We start from the raw sequence: 26,613 nt of genomic DNA, 5'->3' as shown, positions 1-26,613 counted from the left end.
GGGCACAGGCACTGATGTAAAGAAAAACCAGTGGCACACCGTAATACTTCCTAAGTAGGATGATTAAAATATAAGGTAAAAAACGTTTCCCATGTAACAGATTTGTAGCTACTGAATACGTGAATGCACTCACCAATTTGGCCCTGATTTGAAATATTTAAGTTTCAAATCCTATGTACACAGTCCAGCCACAGGAACGTGACTACAGCCTAAGTTTGACATCAACGAGCAATAACCACTCACATGCAGCAGGTGGCATCAGCCTTCAGTTGAGGGTACATCGAGCGTGTCGGGCGGATGCGAAAAATAGTGCAGTCATTGTCGTAACGTGGAAATGGAGCGATTTATCTAATGTCCAACACTCACGTCCATTCGCTTTTGGGCCAGGGGTGCAAGCATTACCGAAATGGCAAAGCCTGTAAACTGTTCACCTGCCGATATGGTTAAAGTACACTGTGCATGACAAAATGGCGCCATCCAAAACCGTCGCCGAGGCAACTGTGGTACACCACTGGTGGTAGATGACAGGGATGAACAATGGGTGTGGAGATGTGAACGTGTGTACTGTCGAACAACTGACCTTCGAGATGAGGCAAGGTGCTACGAACAGTGCCTTCTCAACGACCATTCAGCGAATGTTGCTGCATCTGGGCCTCCATCACAGGCACCTGGTTCCTGCACCCAAGCTGACAGCGGTTCATCAGCAACGAAGGCTGGAAGTTGCACGCCAGTACCACAACTGGACGTCCACTAGGTGTCGACAGGTGGCTTTTTCAGATGAATCACGTTTTATGCTCCAGCGAACAGATGACTGGTGTGTATGGGATCAACAATCGTCGTAAGGGTCCAGGGCGGAGCAGGGAGCGTTATGGTCTGCAGAATGTTTCCATGGCATTTTCTGAGTAGTCTCGTCATTCAGGAAGGCACAATGGATCAAAACACTTACGCATATATCATTGGCGACCATGTCCATTCCTACATGCAGTTCGTTTTTCCATGGTGTAATGGCATCTACCAGCAGGACAATGCAACATGTCACACAGCTCCCAGTGTACGTGTTTCGTTCGAAAACAACCAAGATGAATTTACCGTACTCTCCACCAAACTCCCTGGATTTATACCCAATAGAGAACATTCGACCAGGCTGTTCGCGGAATGGATCTTCAGCCGAGAAATCGAGCGCAGGCGGCCAAGGCACTGAAGTCGGCATGGCTATACACCCCTTTCGGTACCTTCTGGAACCTCGCTGACTCTCTTCCTGCACGTCTGTGCTGCGAAAGATGATTTCCTTGTTAATTTATGCGGACGCTATAATGTCCAGCAACAGCCATTTTGGGGTTATCACGTTGCTGCTCCTATACTGAATATTACAGTACATTTAATTCTCTCGACGAACTTATAGTCGTGCAGAAAGGGAGCATTAGTGTGAAATAATTGTTCTGACATATCGAATAATATCTCTGCCTTTGCCTGAATAGGGTCACAGTTCAGGTATTTCGTTCTCAGGTGCCATCAAATGGTTGAAATGGCTCTGAGCACTATGGGACTTAACATATGAGGTCATCAGTCCCCTAGAACTTAGAACTACTTAAACCTAACTAACCCAAGGACATCACACACATCCATGCCCGAGGCAGACTGAAGCACCTACAACCGCTCGGCCACACAGGCCGCCTCAGATGCCATCCTAAGTGCCGTCTTAATCTTCGTTCTCGCTTGTGTAGCCTCTGTCCATCGATGGTGGAAAGCCATCTATCTGCCCTAAATTGTAGTTCATTACCTACGAATTCAGTGGATCGACCACAAGATTTGAAGAATTGTGCGTATACCAGTCAATGTGCATCATGTGACAGTGAACAGGAAAAGAAGGACAGTCAGTGTAGAAAGTGTAAATAAGGTTGAGGGAGAATAAGCATCATGGGAATGTAAAAGCAATAGTATTGTTTTGTTTTGAGGGATACACAAGTTTGGAACCAATGACCTCAGCAGTTTGGTCTCTTAGGAATTCACACACACACACACACACACACACACACATTTTGATACACAGGCTTAGAAGCAAAATAGGATTCGGAGGACCAAAGCGTGATAAGGAGACAGGAATGTTGCAGCAACAGCTGCAGACCAGACACCGCAAACCTTCAAGGGGCATGCAGGAGAGTCGCCTGAATACTGCTGGAAGAGCATTCTGAACTACAGCAGTCTGCTGCAGTGGTGGATTGGATTTCCACATGCCTTGGCACAATGCTGCACTCCCTTTGCCACCTATGTGACAGGAGACAGGCTCCTGTCACAACATAGCTGGTCAGAGCGACTGTAAATGCTCGCCACCGAGTCATTAGCAGTACTTGTAAATCTACATGTGCCAGCGTAAGCTGTCGCCAGTACACCGGTCGGCAAAGATGTAGTGCAAAGATCGATGGTAGGCGGTGGATCAAGCGCACCTACCACAAGAAAGGCCATAGACACACTGACAAGCAACACGCCACCAACGCCCTCTCGACAGCAAGTATTTAGGCCGCCGCCGCTGACTGGAGGGCCAAACTGACTGTCATCCAGTTGGCGTCTCTCAGCTTATTTGCAGAGTGGTTCAAGTCACATCACAGGCTACAACAGTATGTAGTGACCAGATTATGGACTAGCAGTGAGACACTAAAGTTTTTAATAGCAAGATTACCGATATTTTCTGCAAGAGGACTATTACCGAGGAGCTTGTACCACAACACATGGACTTTATTTAAGTTAAGTTTCAGGTTCATGTAAATAGAGAACTATATTAATTCATGTGTGCTTCCTTGCGGTACAAGACTCAACATGATGGGCATACTATAGTACCACACCTGGTTCCTGGGCTGCTGACAACAGTGACACTTTTCTAGTCTCTAGTAGCCTCCAGTCCAATGTGGGGCCGATCAGTACCAACCTTTCTAAGCAGCATCATCAGCCAGCCACTAGCCTACAAGCAGTTGCTAGACCTGACGAATCTCGGTCTCGAGCTGGTGGACGCCACCTCTAGGGTGTTTGGTCTGGCACTTCAGGCGATTCCAAGTGTCCTGGGTGCAATGCAGGGCGTTGCGTGCCTGTCTTACTGCCGAGTGATTCCTTCCCTATGTCAGCACTGCCAGCTCTTTGTCTTCCACTGAAGCAGCACCCCACTGCCCAATGTACACACCCACTGCCGTAGGGCCAAGCACAACACCGAGAGTTATATGGAGGTCGCAGTCCTCTGCCTGGATCCCACACATTCCGACAGGACACCGATAATAATCTCTTGTCCAGAATAAAGAATCTTTGTACTGAATGAGCTCTCCTGATTCTACGCTCGCCACAGTAACGCAGCACATATTTCTCACAGAAGCCATTCTGGTACAGAAGAGACCTTCACCACTTGTCCTAATAGTCATTATAGAGTCTTGTACTGCATTGAAGCGAGGAAGACGGCGTGTTATGGGCGACCTGTATCCTCTTTCTACGACACAAATGCACATGTGGATAAATATGGTTCTTTATTTACATGAACTGGAAACATTTACTTAACTTGAATAGAGTCCATGTTTTGTGGTACAAGCTCATCACTCTTGCAGACTGATGTAATGAAGTTAAAATCTTCTGGGTTATTAGGCCGCGTCATGTTTCTCCTAAAATGTTCGACGTTTCGACCCCTCTGCTGGGATCTTCCTCAGGATCTTTTGGTGTCCACTACTTCCAGTGTTCTAACATTTTAGAAGAAACACGGCGCGGCCTAATTACTCAGAAGATTTTAACTTCAGTGTCAACGGCCACGAAAGCCTGCAGACTTACATAGACTGATGTAATGTCAGTATAGGTAATCTTGCTATTAAAAGTTTAGTTTCTCACTACTAATGAAGTACAATTCTGGTAGATGTAAACTAGTCCCACTATAATCACTACTCTGGTCGCTATGTTGTGTCATAGACTGTGACAAACTAAACCCGCTCTGCGAGTAAACTGATAGAAGCCATACTGGATAACTGAGTGAGTTAGGCCTCCGGTCAGTGGCGGCGGCCTAAATACATGCTGTCGAGAGGGCGTTGGCGCCGTGTTGCTTTTGGAGTGTCTGTGGCCTCTCTCGTGATAGTCGCGATTGATCCAGCGCCTACTAATCGATCTTCGCGCTACCTCTTTGTCGACTGTAGTGCTGACGACAGCTTACACCAGCACAGTCGTCTCTGCATCGCCGATACCAGTACATAATATTTTGCCAAACAGCAACAGTTACGCAAAGTGACGTCGGTTGAGATGCTTGAGATGAGGTTACTCTGTTCGAGATACCCCATTAAGTTTGAGAATTTTTTACGATTCTACAACACATGGGCATCAGTGAGACAGGACGATACTTTTGTGGATCTCATATGCTACCTTTCCTGTAGATAGTTGTGGCCTGTATTTTCTTCCAATCACGAGGGACTGTTTTTCATTCAGACGAGAAGGTCCAGTCGCATTAATATGATCACTTGTCAAAAGACTGAATAACCACCTTTGCAGTACAAATGTGCAGGAAGGAAGTCAATGAGGTTCATGAGGGTCTCGACAGGGGTGAAGAGCCATGCCGACTCGAGTGTCGTGGGCAATAGCGCTAGGTTTTCGGTTGCGGATCCATGGCGCGAACAGCCCAGTCGAAGTGGTCCCACAGGTTCTCCATTAGATTTAAATCCAAGGAGTTCGGTGGTCAGGGGAGTACAGTAAATCCATCCTGGTGCACGTACACTGCAACCATTCTCATGCTGGCGGGTGCCATTGGGTCGAAGAAAAACAAACTGCACGTAGGAACGGACATGGTCCCCAAGGAAAGTCACTGTGCATTCTAGAATTACGAGATCACCCAACGAATGCCACTAAAACATTTCTTCAAGCCATAACTTATGCAGGGTGTTTGATTTTAGACGTTTCACGCCGTACACGCCAACGCCCATACGTCCGATAGAGCATAAAAGGCGGTTCAACTAAAAAGACCAACTGTCGCCACTCAGTGGACATCCAGTTGCAGTACTTTATATGGAATCAGAGGAAACGAGTGAAAATGTGTGCTGGACCATGACTCGAACCCGGGATCTTTTGCTTACTAGGCGTAAACCACTGCGCCACCCAGACACAGTGTGTGGATTATCTCGACACGCTCCTCAGCCGATTCATATTCTCACCTAGCGCCACCTATCCACAGTCCCTGTCCATGACCTCCATGTTCGCTAGTTTTAGATTCCCGTTGGAGGTGTAACGTAAATATGCATCTGCACTGAAGCTTGTGGATTCATTGCCTAAAGAGGCGAATCAGTTATATGAATGTGTGCTGTCTCTTCTTCCGGACATGTCCGAAAGAACACAGACCATGCTTTCATATTTGGACATGTCCAAAAGAACAGATACCACGCATTCACATAACGACACCGAATTTTCACATTTTCTCTGAGGCAACACAACGATAAATATTACACCGCATTTTTGTATTTTGTATATTGTTCAACTTTTATTGACTCGGACTACTTTAGTTTAGCTTCCTGAAAAGCTAGGCAACATGCAACGTCCCATACCTCCAAGAGGCCAGTATGTTGCTTTGGATTTGGCAGCGTTATTGGTAGAGGGCTGCCAGTTGCTTTCCTGTTCCCAATCTTTTCCCCCTCTACCCTTCCGGCACCAATTTCTTTACATAACCTCATTGGCACACCATGCAGAGAGGCTTTATTACATTCCGAAGTGATCGATAATTACAGTTCAATTTACATGTGATTGTAGAGCATTGGCTGGTCTTGCGAAAAAAGTTGTTAAACTAAGTGAAGCTGAAAAATTATTTTGTAAGCAAAAGGCTTTTACAGTCGTGCGTGGTACACATTTTCATATTTCAAGGCAGTTTTTTGCAACTTTTTGAACGCCATCTCGTATAACTTCTCTATTGATGGGATTTTCAAGCTTAAACTTCTTTCCTTTCCTACGATCTGAACATAACTCCATTCAGGTTGATTTGCGAACTCGAATCTATCAGAATACTTAAGCGATCGATCCTCACCGCACAAAATCTATGTAAGGGAAAATACATACGTCTATTAAGCCATGCCAGACCGATAGAAACGTCACGACATGCACTGCTGACTATGAAAATTCCAGCATTATGGGGGCGGAACAGAGCATAATTAAAATTGGCTTGGAACTATAATAAGAAACTAGGGCTACAAGGTCGATATTTCTGGAGTTTCCTCTGTAATAGACAAATTAGTAACGTGGGATAATTCTGACACATGCGGTTGGCAACTCTGCAGAGTTTCAACCACCCGCCACCTACAGCGCTAATAGTACACTCATGCTCATAAATTAAGAATAATTGCAGAATGTGGTGCCACACAACTTGGCACTACACCAAACTGGCGCTAATAGCGTAGGCACATAGGGAACACATAGGACTCAGATCTGTAAGTCCACGGTATTGGTGATAATTTGAGAAAACCGTCCCGAAACACACGTGCTACAAAACGCCACTGTTTCCTGCGCATATACCCTGACATCAATATGGGAAATGATCACCTTGCACTCGTACACAGGCCTCACAACGGGTTGGCATACTCTGCATCAGGTGGTCGAGAAGCTGCTGGGGTATAGCCTCCCATTCTTGCACCAGTGCCTGTCGGAGCTCCTGAAGTGTCCTAGGGGTTTGAAGACGTGCAGTGATACGTCGACTGAGAGCATCCCAGACGTGCTCGATGGGGTTTAGGTCTGGGGAACAGGCAGGCCACTCCATTCGCCTGATATCTTCCGTTTCAAGGTACTCCTCCACGATGGCAGCTCGGTGGGGCCGTGTGTTATCATCCATCAGGAGGAAGGTGGGACCCACTGCACCTCTGAAAATGCGGACATACTGGTGCAAAATGACGTCCCGATACTCCTGACCTGTTGCAGTTCCTCTGTCAAAGACATGCAGGGGTGTACGTACACCAATCACATCCCACAAAATCAAACCACGACCTCCATACAGGTCCCTTTCAAGGACATTAAAGGGTTGATATCTAGTTCCTGGTTCATGCCAGATGAAAACCCGGCGAGAATGACTGTTCAGACTATACCTAGCCTCGTACGTGAACATAACCTGGGACCACTATTCTAATCACCATGTACTGTGTTCTTGACACCAGGCTTTACGGGCTCTCCTGTGACCAGGAGTCAGTGGAATGCACCTTGCAGATCTCTGGGGGCATAAACCATGTCCGTTCAGTCGTCTGTAGACTGTGTGTCTGGCGACAACTGTTCCATTGGCTGCAGTAAGGTCCCGAGCAAAGGCTACCTGCAGTACTCCGTGGCTGTCTGCGGGCACTGATGGTATCCGTCTTCTTGTGAGGTTGTACACTGTGGACGTCCCGTACTGTAGCGCCTGGACACATTTCCTGTCTGCTGGAATCGTTGCCATAATCTTGAGGTCTCACTTTGTGGCACAAAGAGGGCCCGTGCTACGACCTGCTGTGTTTGACCAGCCTCCAGTCACCCTAGTATTCTACCCCTCATAACGTCATCAATATGTGTTCTTTGAGTCATTTTCAACCCACAGTCACCATTAGCACGTCTGAAAACGTCTGCACACTTACTCGCTGTACCGTACTCTGACATACACCAACACTCCTCTGCATATGTGGACAGCTGCCAGCGTCACCGTGCGACGACCGGCAGGTGAAATGCACCGCATGGTCATACCCCGAGGTGATTTAAACCCGCAAACCGCCCACCAGAACGTTGTTTCACCGTGTATCAGCATTATCGTTAATTTATGAGTATGAGTGTAGATACATACCAATGGCGACTCGTTTGGAAAACTGCTCTCGCGAAGAAATTCACTCAGGTATTCGATTTCTCAGGGCGAAATATGTGGCCGCGGCTGAAATTCATAGGCAGCTAATAGAGTTTCGTGGAAAGATTGTAATGTCAGTATGTCGCAGAATGGTGTCGTAAGTTTGCGGCCGGCAGAGAAAGCTTCACCTACAGCGACTGAAGTGGTCGACCCAGCAATGCATCAACGGATCTGAACACAGCTTGAGTGGAGGAGCGACTTTCAATTTTCTCCTCACTCGAAGGCGCACCTAGGAGGCGGACGATTCGCTTCACACGACGAGACGAAATGCTTGGCTACAATGTGGCTGAGCACGCAAGTACACGATTTTTACCAGGAGGTTATATTCAAATGACGTGTGCCTAAACCGACCTGGAGACGCACTCTAAAAACAACCTGACGTATCTGTTATACTATACTGTACTACTGTATGAAATAAATTATACACATTTCGCGGCAGGCTTTGTAACCTTAGTTTCTGATCACCGCTCCTACGTGTCCTTGTCTTGCCTGCTGGCTGCCATTTGGTATACAAGACGATCATCTCTGGCCCACATAGCCAGTAACCTCGACAGCAGGTGTCACATTTCTGATGTGTTAAGGTTGGTGGCTGTGCCCTATCTTCTATACTCTGAGGCGTTTTCAACAAGATAACGGCAGACGGTAACGCGTTCCAGGTGCTGTCCTGGCGCATTTTGAGACACAGGGTGTTCGACTGTTATCCTGGCTAGCACGTTCTGCAGATCTCTCACTAACTGGAATCATTTGGTCACAGTTGCCGAAAGTCTGGCTCACTACCACCACCAGCCACCTGGTTGACGACTTCTAGTACAGAGTTAAATCAGCAAGTATCCATGTCTACCATCCCAGTTAAGTTCGACTGGATGCCCAGCCGTTTCAGTCGTCGTTGCTGCCAGAGGTGACAGGCCAGTGTACTGAAGTTCGTACCTGTTTAACCCTTAATACCCTACAGATATAATTGTATAAGCTTCCTAACCTACTACATACGTACAATAAGTAAAATGTCGTGACTTTCTATCACTGTTGGTGTCGCAGTTTTAATGGATAGTAGTGTATTTCAATGTTTCTGTAGGAGTACATCAGGTATCTACTCTCTCGCCTCTCCTCTTCATCACAATCATGGATACAGACACAAGAGATCTGCAGAAAACTGCATCCTGAACGTTAATTTGTGCTGATGATGTGCTTTTGGACTCTGAATACAAGACTGATCTGCAGTGTCAAGTCCAAGACTGGAACGACCGCCTTGTAGAAGTAGGTATACAACACAACATAAAAAATTGCAATATCGCATCGCAGCACAGGTCTAAATGACCCTGATACCACCAGAATCAATGGCGCTGACCTCCCAACAATAAGGATGTTTAAGTACCTACCCTCAACTACTGTTGCTGATGGAAATCACTGTGCAGAAATCTCTAACCGTCTGGGCGGCACCTGGTCCAAATGATGTTCTGTGACTGGTTACCCTGTCACCAGATGATTCTAAATGGGCTCAAGTCGGAAGTACACCGATTTGGAATCCGTTTAGTTGCACTGGACTGGATGAATGCTGGCCTTCGACAAATGAAGTGGAACAACGACCTGCTGTCATAGAAACAAAGATGCTCAAGTAGACATGTGTATTAACACTGTACGATCATGTAACCAATTACGAAGTTCGTAAGTATTGTGGAGAAGCACCAGTAGTAGACAAGATGACAGAAAGCCATCCGTGAATATGTTCTTAGAGTAGACGCAACAACTGTGGCAAAGACTGGTTTTGGTTTCAGCTTTAGATAAAGCTTTAGAATACATAGTTCGCGGTCAGCAAACAAATTACTTAACATAAAATAACATTCTACGTGAATAAGAGTCTGTTTTCCAGAAAAATTGCAGTATGACGACTGCTCTTATAAAATTGACTGACGAACTGAAGCACGCCGTGGACAGACAAAAGGCGACTACTGTGTGCTTTTTGGATTTTAGCAAAGCTTTTGACAATGTTGAGTTCGATGCTCTGTTTGCTAAACTTAAAAGTCAAAATTTTTCTTGAAATGCTGTGCAGTGGTTCCATTCATACATTACATCCTACCAACAATGGAACCGAAAGACCACAATGGAGGAATGTAGTATTAGGGGTCCCACATGGATGAGTACTGGGCCCATTATTTTTCTCATTATAGGTTAATGATATGTCGACCGTTATTCCCCATTGCAAATATCGTCTATACGCTGACGTCCTTCAGTTTTACCCAAGCACAACTTCAACAAAACTGAGTACAGCCGTTCAGCATGTAAATTTGACGTCCTTGCTTTATCAGGGTGGACACAGAACATAGGTTTGAAAATCATCCCATATAAAACGCAGGTTATCTTAGTCACTCACAAAAAAACTTATTATACCTAAGAGAATCTCTTCAACCTTTAATCGTAAACAGCACAGAAATAACTTCTTCTTATTCTGCAAAGAACTTGGGAATAATTCTGGACTACCACTTAGACTACACTGGACACACAACTGTAATCTATAAGAAGGTGTCAGTATCACTTCAGTCACTACAGAAATATAGAAAAGTGTTTCCTTTTGAGCTTGAAAAGAAACTCGTAGAATCATTAGTACTCACCATCCTTCATTATGGTGATCCTATGCTTGAAGGGCTTTCGTGTAAGAGGCATGCAGGTTGGAACTGACAATACATCCCTGACGATACATCTGTGATGTAGGCTATTACGCCCATATCAGTCCTCCCTACGAACTATTATCATGCTACGTACTGATTAGCATAGAGATTATAATACCCTGTGTCTGCTCTATTGTCTTCTTAATCATTACACTGACGCATAATTACTTTCAACCCTTACGTTATTATCTAAATAGCACAACAGAAATACTCGTCAAGAAAGTAAAATCTTCTCTGTACCACTACACAACACTGCCATGTTCTCTAAATCATGTTCTGTATCAGGAACCCGAATTTGGAACAATCTTCCTCAAAATATTAGAGAAATTAAAATCGTTTCAAACGTCAAAAGACAGCTAATGACCCACCCTTCTGTCACAACAGCTATCTCTTCCACAAACTTTTCTGTGGCTCTCACTCGTCAACCCTCCCTCCCCCACCACCTTTCCCTCTCCCTTTTCTGCAGAGTTCTCTGTTGGAATTCTCTTCTTTTACAACAATGGTTATCACTTTCATTTCAACCTACTGCTGTTTCATTATCGCTTCCACTTCGTATAATACCAAACAAGACTTCAAATGTGCTAAACTATTCAGTAACATACTTAATGCCTTCATTGTTTTATCATTATTATTCGTGTCGCTACACTGGCGGAAAAAAAATTAATACACCTGTTTAGGCGACGTCGATTTTGATCCGATGATGCATATACCATCTCGAGGATAGTAGATGTACTGACAATGGTTGTCTCCTATCGAGCACTTGTGGAATACGATGGGACGAGAAGTAACTTCGTGCAAGTCGTCAACCAACAACTATTCCAGAACTACGTGAACAAGTCGAACAGGAGTGGCATAACGTATCCCAAGGCAGTATTCATCATCTGTACCATAGATTGGATGCCAGACTCAGCGGTTGCATTGGCGCCCATGGAGGCTACACCACGATACCTGATATCTCAGACCCATGTGTGCTGTTCATCTGTAAAAGTAATCATTTCATGTACTCCATGTGCATTGTTGCAACAATAAATCTTGAGTGAATTGCAAACCCATAAAAGGATGTATTACTTTTTTCGGTATTGTATTATTATTATCATCATTAATGCCAATTATTATTTTTAAAAATGATGCATGTTATTGTTACTGTGATTATCACATAATAATTTTTTGTGTACGTCGTTCATGGTCAGACGTAAAAGAGGGCCTTAAGGACGTAATCTTTCTTTCCTTCTTCTTTCTTTCACTTACGCCATAGTCCCACAGCGATCGCAGGGTCGGCGTGGTTACAACGGATTTGGCAATGGTAGTGTCAGGGATGGCTGGATGCCCTTCCTGCCGCCACCCCATACCCCCCAGGACGGAATCAGTGTACCCCAACTGTCTGCGTCTAGTGTAAATCGTGAAATAGTGCAGATGTGTTTCAAATGCCTGCGACGCATGTAACTGAGGCGGAACGTGGGGACCAGCCCGGTATTTACCTAGCAGAATGTGGAAAACCGCGTAAAAACCACATCTAGGCTGGCCGCCACACCGGCCCTCGTCTTTAGTCTGCTGGGCGGATTCGATCCGGGGCCGGCGCGCCTGCCCGAGTCAAGAAGCAGCGTGCTAGCGCTCTCGGCTACCCTGGCGGGTTCCTTCAGGACGTAATCTGTTCAGGTTAAATAAGCAGTACATAAATACGTAAATGATAAATGGCCAGTAGGACGACCTAGCCAGAGATTGCTTGACACCCTGAACGAAGATCTTGAGGTCTCAGGCCTGCACGCTGATCAGGCATAAATCGGGTAAATTGGCAACAGAGAGCCAAAACAGTGGACCCTGCCAGCATGTAGGTCAAACGCTGATGAAGAAGACGAAGAAAAAGCAGTTGGGTGTATTTGAACGTACCCAAACAAAGGCAAAGTGCACAGGTTGTATGTAGTTTAGCTCCGCACAGTCACCACTGATATTAGAAATGGAAAAAAAGAAGTTCAGTGGGGTTTTGAGAGATTAAATATTGAGATAACTGCGGCATTGCCCAACGTACCATCCTGGTATCTGCCTGAAGTGATTATGGGTACTGCGGAAAAATTAAATCAGGGTAGGCAGATTGTGATTTACGCCCATTTTCTTCCGAAAAAACTCCGCAACTTCTCCACTCTGCCATCTCGACCGCTGGGTTCTGAGAGTCAAATTGGTTCAAAAACGGTTCAAATGGCTCTGAGCACTACGGGACAACTTCTGAGGCCATCAGTTCCCTAGAACTTAGAACTACTTAAACCTAACTAACCTAAGGACATCACACACATCCATGCCCGAGGCAGGATCCGAACCTGCGACCGTAGCGGTCGAGCGCTTCCAGACTGAAGCGCCTAGAACCGCTCGGCCACTCCGGCCGGCAGTCAAATTGGACTCAACATTTTCATGCTTACCGCCACTGTAAATGTCATACACTCCATTGAAGATGACGTCGGGCACGCCATCCGTGGTGATCTGTACTGGCTCGGCGCCAGGTTCTGGCAGGTAGTAGATGTTGTTCCTGTAGACGTAGGCCAGCTGGCTCTGCTCGCCACCCCACACTGCGGCCTGCAGCCGCTCACCGCCGCCAATTTCTATCGTGGTGCTACGAACAAGCACAGAAGTACAGACTTAAGCATCATTCTTCACAGGAATCAGGTGCAATTACATATGTTAGGGAAACAAAGGGCTCTTAATTTAATCCTATGCCACACCTGGGTGGGTATGATTTCGCATTCATAAGCAGTTAGGGTTGGGTTGTTTGGGGGAGGAGACCAGACAACGAGGTCATCGGTCTCGTCGGATTAGGGAAGGATGGGGAAGGAAGCCGGCCGTGCCCTTTCAAAGGAACCATCCCGGCATTTGCCTGGAGCGATTTAGGGAAATCACGGAAATCTAAATCAGGATGGCAGGACGCGGGATTGAACCGTCGCGCTCCCGAATACGAGTCCAGTGTGCTAACCACTGCGCCACCTCGCTCGGTAAAGCAATTAGGAAAATTGCACTGTAGATACTGGGTACTGAGAGAAGGAGAGCACACAAACGTGGGTGTCGGACGATCTTAAGAAGACGCTTTGAGAAACGAAGAATTTATACAGAAAGTGGTCATCTACGACATCACCCTAGTATAGACACAACTGCCAGACAGTGACACAGGAGTTAAGGAACATCATTAAATCAGGAAATAACAAGATGTGTGAATAAAAATACACTAAAACTGATAATTTAATAGTTGTGTCACAAATTACAGAAATACGGAGGACAGTTCAATGGTATGAAGACAGTAAACAAAGCAGTACACAACTTCGTTCCTTCAAAGGAATGAAAAAAGCATTATACAGATCGTCTAATTGAAGACAGAGTCCAGTGTGCACAAGAGGAAGAAGGTAAGGCTGAAGAAATTATTCGAAATATGACCATTACGATAGAGGGTGTGGGCAGCACACTGGCTGAAATGAAAAATCGGCAAATCACCTGGTCCTTCAAATATTCCTGTGGAACTATAGAAAAGTGGAGGACACCACTTGAAGAAAAGAATAATGAACCCTATGAATAATTGTTGTCAACAGACTGAAATTACACCACAGTGTAAAAGATGATATATACTTTCCATTTTCAAGAAGGGGACTAGAAGAGACAATAATAGATTGCAGAGGAATTAACATCAAACTCTCGGTGACCCGCCTATTTGTCAAAATTGTGTACAACAAAATAAGGCAGAATGTTGATCACCATATTGAGGGAAACCAAACGGAACAGATCCTGTACAGGTAACCTCTTTATTTTACAACAGATCACGGAGAAGTCTGTAGCAGGAGGAAAGGAATTACGCATTGCCTTTGTGAATTTAGCAACAGCATTGATACAGTACCCAGAGGAAAACTGTAGGAAGCTTTAAAAAAAAATAGATATGGATGACCATCTCTTACAGATTGTTAATTTAAAAAAATGGTTCAAATGGCTCTGAGCACTATGGGACTTAACTTCTGAGGTCATCAGTCCCCTAGAACTTAGAACTACTTAAACCTGACTAACATAAGGACATCACACACATCCATGCCCGAGGCAGGATTCGAACCTGCGACCGTAGCAGTCGCGCGGTTCCAGACTGTAGCGCCTAGAACCGCTCGGCCACCCCGGCCGGCGTTAATTAAATGTACAGATTTAATATGGTACAGATTTAATGAGGATCAAAAGTGTCAGAACCAATTAATGTCAGAAAGTTGCTGAGTCAAGGCATCAGTGTGTCACCCATCTAGCTGAATTTATACATACAAATGGCTCCCTGAAGATAGAAGAACAGCTGTGCAGGAACGGGAATAATTGTTAATGATGTATAGGTGTTTTCGTCAAATGCTAAAGTCATTTTAGCACAACATGAATTCGATCTTGAGTTCATACGTTTATATCAGGAATATAACAAATGGAGACCACAGATGGGTCTAACAAAAACCGGATATCAGCTAGTGAACAGTGGCTCTAGGTTTGAAGCTCACGAGAATGATGTAGCAATTATGAGACAGGTAGAAAAATTAAGATATCTAGTGGTGTATATTGACAAGAATGGATTTAGTAATACAGCAGTTAAGTACAGAACACAATGAAGCAGAAAATTAATATGGTATATGAATTCTTATTGGTGGGACAAGAAGTTTTTTAATAACGATAAGAAAAGAGTGACTAGGTTAGTGGGGGAATCTGTCATGTGCTACAGATCAGAACTGACTTCGAAAGAAGACTAATTGCTGTGGAAATGGCTTATTTTCGAAGGAGCACTAGAATTTGAAGAATTGAAAAGAAAATTGATGATAAAGCAAGAGCAAGAATGAGGGAAAATGAGACAATTATAGGCAGAATTGCAAGAAAATTATTAATGTAGTATGGGCATTTTTTGAGAACTTAAGATCATCGGTGACCAAAGAAGTTTTCGACTGAAAATCACGTGGCAGGTGGAAATGCGGCTGGCACGACGTTCTCAGAATGACCACATCAATGAAATAATGGAGCATCGGGAGGATTCCCTGAGCAGAGACGCTTGGCGCAAGATAACAGAAATACAGTGTGTCCCACTGCAGACCGCAGTGCTATCTCGTGGCGAGTTGTGGCGTTACGATGCTTGAAGTTTCAACAACTGCTGTGTAGAAGGCCAAAGCGTTAGCGTCGCTGCAGCACGCGTCCTGGCTGCGAGCATAACAGTATGCGTCTGCTACGACTTGGAAAACGGCGATGCAGTGATGGGACAAGATTAAGTATTTTGTTTAAGTTCAGCACATCATCCAGTGAGTTCGTCGAATTCGACCAGAATACCGAGAGGTGGTGTCCTGGTCGTTCCTCCACAACAACGCACCAGTTCACAAAGTGAAGGAGGTGCACAACTGTTTGGCCAGCAAACGGACTTCAGGCCTGCATCACCCGCCGTATTCGTCGTGTTTGGCCCCATCCGACTTCTGGTTGTTCCCCTTATTGAAACTGGCAGTGAAAGGCTAAAAATGGCTCTGAGCACTATGGGACTCAACTGCTGAGGTCATTAGTCCCCTAGAACTTAGAACTAGTTAAACCTAACTAACCTAAGGACATCACAAACATCCATGCCCGAGGCAGGATTCGAACCTGCGACCGTATCGGTCTTGCGGTTCCAGACTGCAGCGCCTTTAACCGCACGGCCACTTCGGCCGGCGGCAGTGAAAGGGCTGTGTTAGGATGCAGTTAAGGACATACAAGAAAACCGTGCTGCAGTACTAAATGAAACTCAGAAAAAGGACTATAGTGACTGTGTCAAAACATTTTAAAATGATTTCAGCGGGAGACTGTTTTGAATAAATACAGTGATTATGCGAACATAATCCATGACCTTTATTTTTCATAAACACAATCCTAATGGACGTGGGACACACTGTGTATAGCAAAATATTGTTATTAACTGATTTTTGTACTAATTAATCCTATAAAAATAATGACAATAAAAATAATAATAATGCATTATACTGATGTTCGTACCCTTTGGTTAACTCTGCAAATTCATCTTCTTCTTCCCACGTCTGTTCAAATGGCTCTGAGCACTATGGGACTTAACTTCTGAGGTCATCAGTCCCCTAGAACTTAGAACTACTTAAACCTAACTAACCTAAGGACAGCACACACATCCATTCCCGAGGCAGGATTCGAACTTGAGACTGTAGCGATCACGCGGTTCCAGACTGTAGCGCCTAGAGCCGCTCGGCCAACCTCGGCCGGCCCACGTCTGTTGGGCTCGCCCTTGCTAGTCTTGTCACACCATTCTGAACGTATGTGTGTCACTTCTGAATGCATTTCCATCGTTTTCAGGTCGTCTTTATGGTCCTAATCCATGTTTTTAGTGGACGCCCAAGCCATTTTTTTGTGTTCTTTTACGTCAAGTACCGTTCTCGCAACGGTTCGGTTCACGGAGCCTCGTTTAAGAAAATTACAAAACCTTCAGTTGGACAGAATGTGAGGATTAAAGTACCGGATGTAGACAGGGCAAAAACTGATGCAAAATCTATAACAGCAATTGGCCTAGTGATAAATATTCGGGATGACGAATTTTATCAACTTGGCACCAAAGCTGGTAAACTGAAGTCACTGTACACTAAGAAGCAATTTATATTGTGCAAGGAAAATGTTATCAACGTCGAAGAAGTTGCAAGAGAAGAAATTAGTCTACGGGAAGTGGTTGCCAAGCAATCTGTAGTTGGAGGAGAAGAGTTTAAAAAGCGGAAACGCTTAAAAAAGTGCTCAACTAAAAGATGCTTGTGTAAATCGTCTTCCATATCATGTAATTCGAAATGCCACAACAGTCAGCCTTGTTGTAACAAAAATTAACATTCACAAGGTAACATTTTTTACAACATTTTTAGCTAATAAGTAATATTGCTCATTATAATCACATTGGAATGCAAGGCTATTTAAAACACATAAATTTAAAATGAATACAAACTATTTCAGTAAATTGCTAAGCTGGCTTTTTAAATGAATACGGTTTTACCAGTTGATATGAGTGCATCCTAAGATTTACAAACGTCTCTTGGTAAAAGTTCAAAATCAATGCATATAATAGGAAATTCCAACTTTTACCACACTGTGATGGTAAGTCCCACATTCCTCCAGTAAATTCTAGGAATTATCAATCATCTTACTTTTGCAGTAACATAAACACTTTTTGCTGCTTCGGATCACGTTCAACTATCGTCGACTGGTTTTGAACGGTCTATAGTCGTTCCATCTTGTGTACCAGTGCAAAACTGCCGGTCGCACTACGCTCCAAAGGGCTGCGTTCACGTTCCAACGGTTGACAGCCTCACGATGTTCTTATAGTAAGGGTAAACAGTCTGGGGGCTGTCAGCAGAGCCGAACGTTGCCGAGAACCTCGTGCTGTTGATTACCGCACTGCGAACTGTCGTCTTTGACCGCGAAACTTCTGGGGATCGACGTCCCCCGAGATGGGGTGGTATTACAGACGTCATTTATGCCGCTTCCTGAGGGCTTTAATGTCGACTCTGAGCATCGGTGTGTCTGAAATATTTTCCTCGGTCACCATATAAGAAAAAAGGTTGAATTCAATACAGGGTGCCGCCTTTCCGACTCCCATCGCAGAGGCGTCATAAAAAGAGGAGAAATACGCTACTGGCCATTAAAATTGCTATACCAAGAAGAAATGCAGATGATAAACGGGTATTCATTGGACAGATATATTATACTGGAACTGACATGTAATTACATTTTTATGCAATTTGGGTGCATAGATCCTGAGAAATCAGTACCCAGAACAACCACCTCTGGCTGTAATAGTGGCCTTGATACGCCTGGGCATTGAGTCAAACAGAGCTTGGATGGCGTGTACAGGTACAGCTGCCCACGCAGCTTCAACACGATACCACAGTTCATCGAGAGTAGTGACTGGCGTACTGTGACGAGCCAGTTGCTCGGCCACCATTGACCAGACGTTTTCAGTTGGTGAGAGATCTAGAGAATGTGCTGGCCAGGGCAGCAATCGAACATTTTCTGTATCCAGAAAGGCCCGTACAGGGCCTGCAACATGCGGTCGTGCATTATCCTGCTGAAATGTAGGGTTTCGCAGGCATCGAATGAAAGGTACAGCCACGCGTCGTAACACATCTCAAATGTAACGTCCACTGTTCAAAGTGCCGTCAATGCGAACAAGAGGTGACCGAGACGCGTAACCAATGCCACCCCATACCATCACGCCGGGTGATACGCCATTATGGAGATGACGAATACACGCTTCCAACGTGCGTTCGCCGCGATGTCGCCAAACACGGATGCGACCATCATGATGCTGCAAACAGAACCTGGATTCATCCGAAAAAATGACATTTTGCCATTCGCGCACGCAGGTTCGTCGTTGAGTACACCATCGCAGGCGCTCCTGTCTGTGATGCAGCGTCAAGGGTAACTGCAGCCATGGTCTCCGAGCTGATAGTCCATGCTGCTGCAAACGTCGTCGAACTGTTGGTGCAGATGGTTGTTGTCTTGCAAACGTCCCCATCTGTTGACTCAGGGATAGAGACGTGGCTGCACGATCCGTTACAGCCATGCGGATAAGATGCCTGTCATCTCGACTGCTAGGGATACGAGGCCGTTGGGATCCAGAAGGGCGCTCCGTATTACCCTCCTGAACCCACCGATTCCATATTCTGCTAACAGTCATGGATCTCGACCAAAGCGAGCAGCAATGTCGCGATACGATAAACCGCAATCGCAACAGGCTACAATCCGACCATTATCAAAGTCGGAAACGTGATGGTACACATTTCTCCTCCTTAGACGGGGCATCACAACAACGTTTCACCAGACAACGCCGGTCAACTGCTGTTTGTGTATGAGAAATCGGTTGGAAACTTTCCTCGTGTCAACGCGTTGTAGGTGTCACCAGCGGAGCCAACCTTGTGCGAATGCTCTGAAGAGCTAATCATTTGCATATCACAGCATCTTCTTCCTGTCGGTTAAATTTCGCGTCTGTATGTAACGCCGGAAATGCATATCCTCCTATTTCCATCTATTGTACTGTAAGTTTTTTCCTTATTTTGTTACCTGAATATATGACATTTCTGTGCCTTTATATATTGTAATTGTTTTACTAATTGTATATATATATATTTATGCATTTATGTCGATGTATAATTGGTTTGTTTCGTAAATATTATTTGTATTTTTACGCTGGGTCTTGCCTAGGGAAAACTGCTATCGAACGATTACATCGATAGGTCGTGTGAAGAATCAAAGTGTGTAGGATCTTTGGTAGTGTTAACTCTGCCGCGTGGAGCGCGGGCAGGGCAGTTGGAGTCTGGCTGGAGTAGCGAGTGGAGCAGGTGTGTGGTGTGACGCTCCCGCGAGTTGCCGCGCTTTCGGGGTTTAGCAGCATGTAATTGCGCTCGACTTGCGATGATAGTTTCTGACATGGTGTCGCGGACGGGAAGCATTAGCTGGCGCACATCAAGAGCCCGTTTCGCCTGGTGACCGTGTCGAGAAGAAGGCGCGCCAACATCCAGCTTCTGCAACAGCGACGGCCGACAATGAGTGACTGTCGCCACCTCCTCGATCGACGGCTTCAAACCTTCAATCAACTAACAAGGAAGACTAAAAGCACGTAAAGTTTCAGAACTGTATGGCAGACCTCAGCTTTTCAAATTGTTCCATTTGCCTCGCAAAATTACAGCAACTTAGCATGAACCTTTGTTGCTCATTGTCCCAATTGCATTACCAAGCAGGGTCCCTTCCTTTTCCGAAATGAAACCGAGTGTCGTTGAAATTCAGACGCCAGCATTAAAGTACTATCATTGCATTTCATTACTTTAGTTTCAAAGTGCAGTTAAAGCATTCATAGCTGGCTACAATAGTTAGATTACACAAGCACAAATTAAGAGTGCGAGTTTTGTTAGCATATTTTAGCTTACCTGTGACTGCAGCTCAGCTTGGTACGTACTAAATTTTACTATTGTTAATTATTCAGAATCATTTAATTCAAGTTCAAAGTTAAATCTCTTGTTTCTAAATTGTGTAGAGTCAAGTTACTTTTGAAATGATTGTTGAGGTAGTCCAAGACTAACCGTATTCTGCTGGATTTCGATGTGCTTCAGAAAGAAAGCTCACTATTAACTTCAGTCACTAAATTAACTTTCGATTTTCCGGTTTTACTAATTCTTTTGCTAAATTAAGTCAGAGTGTAGCGAAATTTATTACTTCTGACAAACTTTCAGTTTTCACACTACACGTGTCAACCTTCAGTTGCCACGCTTCTAGTGCTAATTATATGTGTAATAACCTTTCTTTTTCAGTTACTATAGTAAATGTCCTTAGGGCTGGCGACCGTGATTAACCCCAAATCTCAAATATCTAACTACCGCTAGTTAATTGTTGACGTAACGGTCGCACATTTACCTTCTTTATTAACTTTACCCCTTTTCAAAATTAATTTCCACCAGTTTCATTTGCATTTTTCCTTTCATGAAGATGTAACCCTTTCCTCCCTCTTTACCGACAGATTAACTTCGGTGACGATTGCTTTCCCAAATTTCCCATTAGGTACACGCGGTTTAATTTTTCACTGTCATTAAGGTCGATAAGTAAGGGGGAGGTTACACGTGGCGACCTGGTGACAGGACAATCTTCAAATTTGAGGTTGTTCTGGACACGAATTTTGCATTGTGCAAATCTCGTAACATAGTACTGGTTACGAAATGGTCGATACGTCAGCGAGAATATTAGTCTGAGGAATCCTAATTAGATTTGAGATTTGTTATTTATATTGAAAATTATTAAAATGAGTGAAGGAAACAATTACCAAAATTTGGTAGACTTGGGTACGGAACAATCGGTCGAACAGTGGGAAACGCGCACCGCGGTACCCATTGTTCAGGGGCAGGCGGCTAGCATGAAAGGCGCGACCGCCGAGACGCAACAAAGAGCAGAAATGGAATTCCAAACATTAGAAAATGTTTCGGAATCGGAAGTGAAAATCAAATCGGAATCCCTTGATGACGAATACGGGGGGACAATTAAAGAGGAAGCCGCTACTGAAGTAAAACTGGTAGTTTCCGGGAATTTAACTGATTTATTGAATGTTTTGATTAACGAAATCAAGGCTCAGTCTAGCAAGATAGAAACTCAATCGGCAGAAATTAAAGCTCAGGCTGCCAAGCAAGAAGCTCAGTCTGAAAAAATTGACAGGAAGCTAGACAATCAGAACAAAGCTATTAATGTTGTTAACAACAATGTTGCAGTTGTTAACACAAAAGTTGATAAAATCAAAGAAGATATTGTTGTGATTAATACCGAAATCGGAAATCTTAAACAGGAAATGATAGGCGTTCAGGCGGAAATTGCGAGCATAAATACGCGTTTTAATTCCGAAATTAGCAGAATCGAGAAAAGTGTAGGAGACGCAGTTGCTCCGATCATCGAGAATAAGGTGACGGAACAAATTCAATTAGTGAGAAAAGACGATCAACGGAAGGTGGAAACTTTAAAGGTTTTAGTATCCGAAGTAGATACCAAAGTGAGGAAGCAGGCTAATACCTGCGAAGAGAAAAAGAGGGAAGTGGAAACGCTTGCGACAACCACTTGCCAAGTGATTACGAGAGTGTCGGAATTAGAAAAGAAACTAGAAGAAAAACAGAGCTATGTGCCAATCTGTGCGCATAGTTCGGAATTGTTGACGAAAGAGGAGCGGTTCGACCCCTTGAAAAAAGGCGGTATACACGCGACGGATTTCATTAAGAATTGTGAAAGAGTTTTACCCAGATCATGGACTAATGAGAGAAAAATTAATGCGATTATTGATGTGTTGGCTGGTGATGCCAAGCGTTGGGGCTTAAACCTCAACATTACGAACCTGACTTTTGACGAATTTAAAAATTTGTTTCTGGCTGAATACTGGTCAGAGCAAAAACAGCAAAGTGTCTGGCGCGAATTTGTCGTATCGAGGCCTTTCGATGCGAATTCTCGCGGTTCGATGAAGGAGTTTTGTGGGGGCTGGATCCGCAAGTTGGAATATTTGCGTGATCGCCGCACGGAATCCGAAATAGTCTGGGAACTCTACAAGAAGCTTCCAGATGATACAAAACGCTACGTAGGAAGCAATTACAGGACAATAAATGATTTCCTGGAAAGAGTGGAGGACGAGGACAATTGGCGCAATAATCGCGACAGTGGTAGAGGCCGTGGTAACAACAACGGGTACCACAGCAACCACAACAATCATAACTATGGGAATAATGCATACCGCAATCTTGGCAGCAATAACAATAATGGTTCGGACCGTAATAACAATCGGTACAATGCAAATAATAACAGGAATGACGGAAACCAGTATCGTACTAACGTGATACGGGCTTCACAGAATAGTAATAACGCCAGAGGGTGTGATCAGCCGCCTCAGCAGCATCCGGGGACCGTATCTGCTGGGACGAGACAGGGAAACCATTAGCCGCGCCGGTGAGGGGCCGACCGGGCGTGGAGAAATTTTGGCGGCCCAATAACAGGAGAAAACCCAGGTGTCGTCGTTATGAAAATTCCGTGTGGAATAATCAACGGCGGGAGAGTGTGCCAGTGTTAGGAGAAAGGAGTGCGCCCACTAGTAGTAGATCAGCTGTAGACACGGCAGTAGAAAATACATTCACTGTCAGTGAGAACAATTTAAGTAGTGTTCCGGAAATCGATTATAAAGTGGCAGCTGTAATACCCACAGCGGAACTGGAGATTGAGTTTAAGAATGATTCGCAAGTGTTGAGACAAGATCAGATGTCGGATAAAACGTCCGTCATCGAGCGAGGGGATGCAGAGAGGGATGAGGTCTGGTTAAGGCAGTTCGGTCGCTTATACGACGAACTAAGAGATTATAGGGGCCTGTATGGGAGAAGTGTTTATGGGGAGCGCGGGCAGTATTTGCCGCGTTTCGTCCCACAGGAAGATAGTATTTGTGAAGTGATAGAAAGTTCTGGCCCTAACCGGCAGACTTTACTAGAAATAGTTGATGTTAATCGGGAGCACGAGCAAGATGCGTCGTGTTTCGTCCCGCAGGAGTTGAATGTTGAAGTAGTAAAGGAAAGTTCTGGCCCTAACCGGCAGACTTTACCGAAAGTCGTAGTGGTAGAAGTAGCCGACCCATCCGACGCAAAACTCCAGTTTAAACATTGCGAAAGTATTGAGGAGAAAGATTACGAGAATTTTAGTGATAACCGGACACGATTGGTAGAAAAGCATGTGGATTACAGCGTGTTTGAGGTTAGAGCTGACATTATACGGTCAGAATATAACAGTGTGGGTTGCACAGATCTAGAGGAAGTAATTGCAGATACTACTGGGCACATTTCTCCAGGTAGATTGGCAGATGAGATCAATCTGATTAAAGAGGAATCAACGAAGGTGACAATTAGTGAATTGATAGCAAAGCAACACTCACTAGTTGACGAGTTACAGGAAAAGGTTTCGGTATTGGAGGCGAAGCTACAGACTAAGCCTCAGGACAAACGTGTTGAAATTAAAACTGTATGTGAACAGAGGCTGAAAAAGCCGCCAGATAAACCGGATTTAGGATCAAAGCCGGATGGTTTTTTCTGGAATGACCTGGATATAGACGAGGATTTACTGTGGGAAAATAAAGAAACAGTCGAGGACAAGTGTCTGTTAATATGCACGACCTACAACTAAACGTGTTGATTGACACCGGTGCAGAATTGAGTGCTGTATCTGGGAAAATATTTGAGTTACTGAAAGACAGACCCGGCATCGTAGTTATGCCAGTAATAGGGGTGAAAATTATCGGTGCTACTGGGAAGGCCAGTAAACCGGTCACAGAACAGATATTTGTCAAGTTCGAGATATGTGGGGCACGATTTGAACAAGAGTTTGTCGTCGTGCCAGACTTAACTACGGAAGTAATTATCGGGTTAGATTGGCTATTAAAGTACCGTGCAGTGATTAACTGCGAAAGCAAGACTTTGACATGTACGTCCCAAGATAAAACAATAGTAGTTAGTTTTGACGAGGCAGGAGACGGTGGGCATAGGCAATACCAGCCTATACACATTGTTAACTGGCCGGATGACATTGATGTAGGAATGAATTTGAACTGCCGTAACGTGAGGAATTTCGGCATTGACAAAAGTGTAGAAAGTGAATTGGAAGAGATAATCAAATTCCCTCCACGGATTGACATTAGTATTGGTGTGAAAAAAGATCGTTTGCGGGAAGTAATGAAGCTAAAAGCTGATGCTCGCATACGTCGTCATGACGATAAAGCGCGTTTTGCTAAGTTTGCAATCGGAGACTTAGTACTTGTAAAAGCTCATGAGAAATCGAGCGAGATAGACAATGAAATCTCTAAATTTAAGTTTGTTTATAATGGACCATATAAAGTCATTGGTATACCTCACACAAATGCTTATTGCTTAGAGTATCCAAGCTCTGGAAAACGATTAGGTATACGGAATATTGTAGACTTGAAATTGTACCAACCTAGGATTGATTAATACCACAGAATGGGTAATTTGTACAGTATGTAATATATAGTGTAAGATTTAAGGATGTGCCACGTTGCGATGCTTTTGCCTGACCTAGAGGTCATTAAAGAACTTGTAATTAACAAGTAATTAATTTTTGATTAGACGTTTTAACCAATTGAAAAATCCAAGCTGCTAGTTTAAGTTTTCAGCTGAGTCACAGTAGATTAAGGAATGTAAATATGCTTTTGTAACTAGCTGTCAGATTTCATGAATGCATGAATGTGTGTTTTACTAGTCATTGCCGATGTACTTAGACGCTGTTTTAAGTTTCAGGCTAGTACATGCGTGTGATGATGGACAGTGTTGAGTTATCCACTGTGATAGTATTAAGGGACTCCTTGAGATTACTCGGGAGTGAGTTTTCCTAGAGAATTCAGTGAAACGGACGTTCTGGAAATGCCGCTACACAGGCGAGTGAGATCAAGCGTGCCGCACAGGCGGGCGCAACAATACTGGCAAGGTGGAGCCGCTGTCGGCTCTTGGGTCGCTGTCGGCTCTTGTGCCGCTGTCGGCATTCTTTGTACTTGCGAGTACGGAAGGCGGAGTTGTTTTTCTTCCCGGACAGCTGATGTGAAAGAATTCTGCTGTTAATATTTATGTTTTTGTCGATCTACTGTATATTATTTTCTTGTTTAGCGTTAAGTGGACTCTCATGACGAGATAATAATTATGAAAAGGTTATATAAAATGTGTATTCTATGTAATTAATAATTAATTTGCGTATTTTGATCTACCTGTTTTTATGGCCATGTACTCTAATTAATTTTGCAAATAGTATTCCATTTCTTATAGTATTACGAATTTTAATGATTTTGGAATAGCTAAACCATTTTCTATGCTTTCTATGAATTTTAATATGTTGTCAACCTGTTTTATTTTGTGCAAGATGACAGAGTGGAATAAGATTAGGACTGTCTCCACTCAATTTTTATGGTCTAAAAAATTGATTTATGCTTAATTAGACGAATGCTAAATTTTGATGATGTTTTGAGCATATGCATTTCCGCTGTTTATTTTTTGGGACATTTTCTGAGTCTGTTTAGGTTACACGAACATCCTCAGACAATGTGGGGCACGTGTAACGCCGGAAATGCATATCCTCCTATTTCCCTCTATTGTACTGTAAGTTTTTTCCTTATTTTGTTACCTGAATATATGACATTTCTGTGCCTTTATATATTGTAATTGTTTTACTAATTGTATATATATATATATATATATATATATATATATATATATATATATATATATATATATATTTATGCATTTATGTCGATGTATAATTGGTTTGTTTCGTAAATATTATTTGTATTTTTACGCTGGGTCTTGCCTAGGGAAAACTGCTATCGAACGATTACATCGATAGGTCGTGTGAAGAATCAAAGTGTGTAGGATCTTTGGTAGTGTTAACTCTGCCGCGTGGAGCGCGGGCAGGGCAGTTGGAGTCTGGCTGGAGTAGCGAGTGGAGCAGGTGTGTGGTGTGACGCTCCCGCGAGTTGCCGCGCTTTCGGGGTTTAGCAGCATGTAATTGCGCTCGACTTGCGATGATAGTTTCTGACATGGTGTC

General features: G+C 44.1%; 1 protein-coding gene across 1 annotated transcript in view; it reads right to left on the bottom strand.

Annotated features, from left to right (window-relative positions):
- Positions 1-26,613, bottom strand: part of LOC126262316 (venom dipeptidyl peptidase 4-like) — a 315,546-nt gene that overhangs the window by 160,234 nt on the left and 128,699 nt on the right. The window contains exon 6 of the mRNA XM_049958868.1: positions 12,921-13,111. Coding sequence (XP_049814825.1) covers positions 12,921-13,111 — 191 coding nt within the window. The remainder of the gene's footprint in view (positions 1-12,920; positions 13,112-26,613) is intronic.

The sequence above is a fragment of the Schistocerca nitens genome, chromosome 6, assembly GCF_023898315.1.
Source record: "Schistocerca nitens isolate TAMUIC-IGC-003100 chromosome 6, iqSchNite1.1, whole genome shotgun sequence".
NCBI classification, from domain to species: domain Eukaryota; kingdom Metazoa; phylum Arthropoda; class Insecta; order Orthoptera; family Acrididae; genus Schistocerca; species Schistocerca nitens.
Note: the sequence above shows the minus strand (reverse complement) of the source record. Positions and strands in the feature narration are given on the sequence as shown.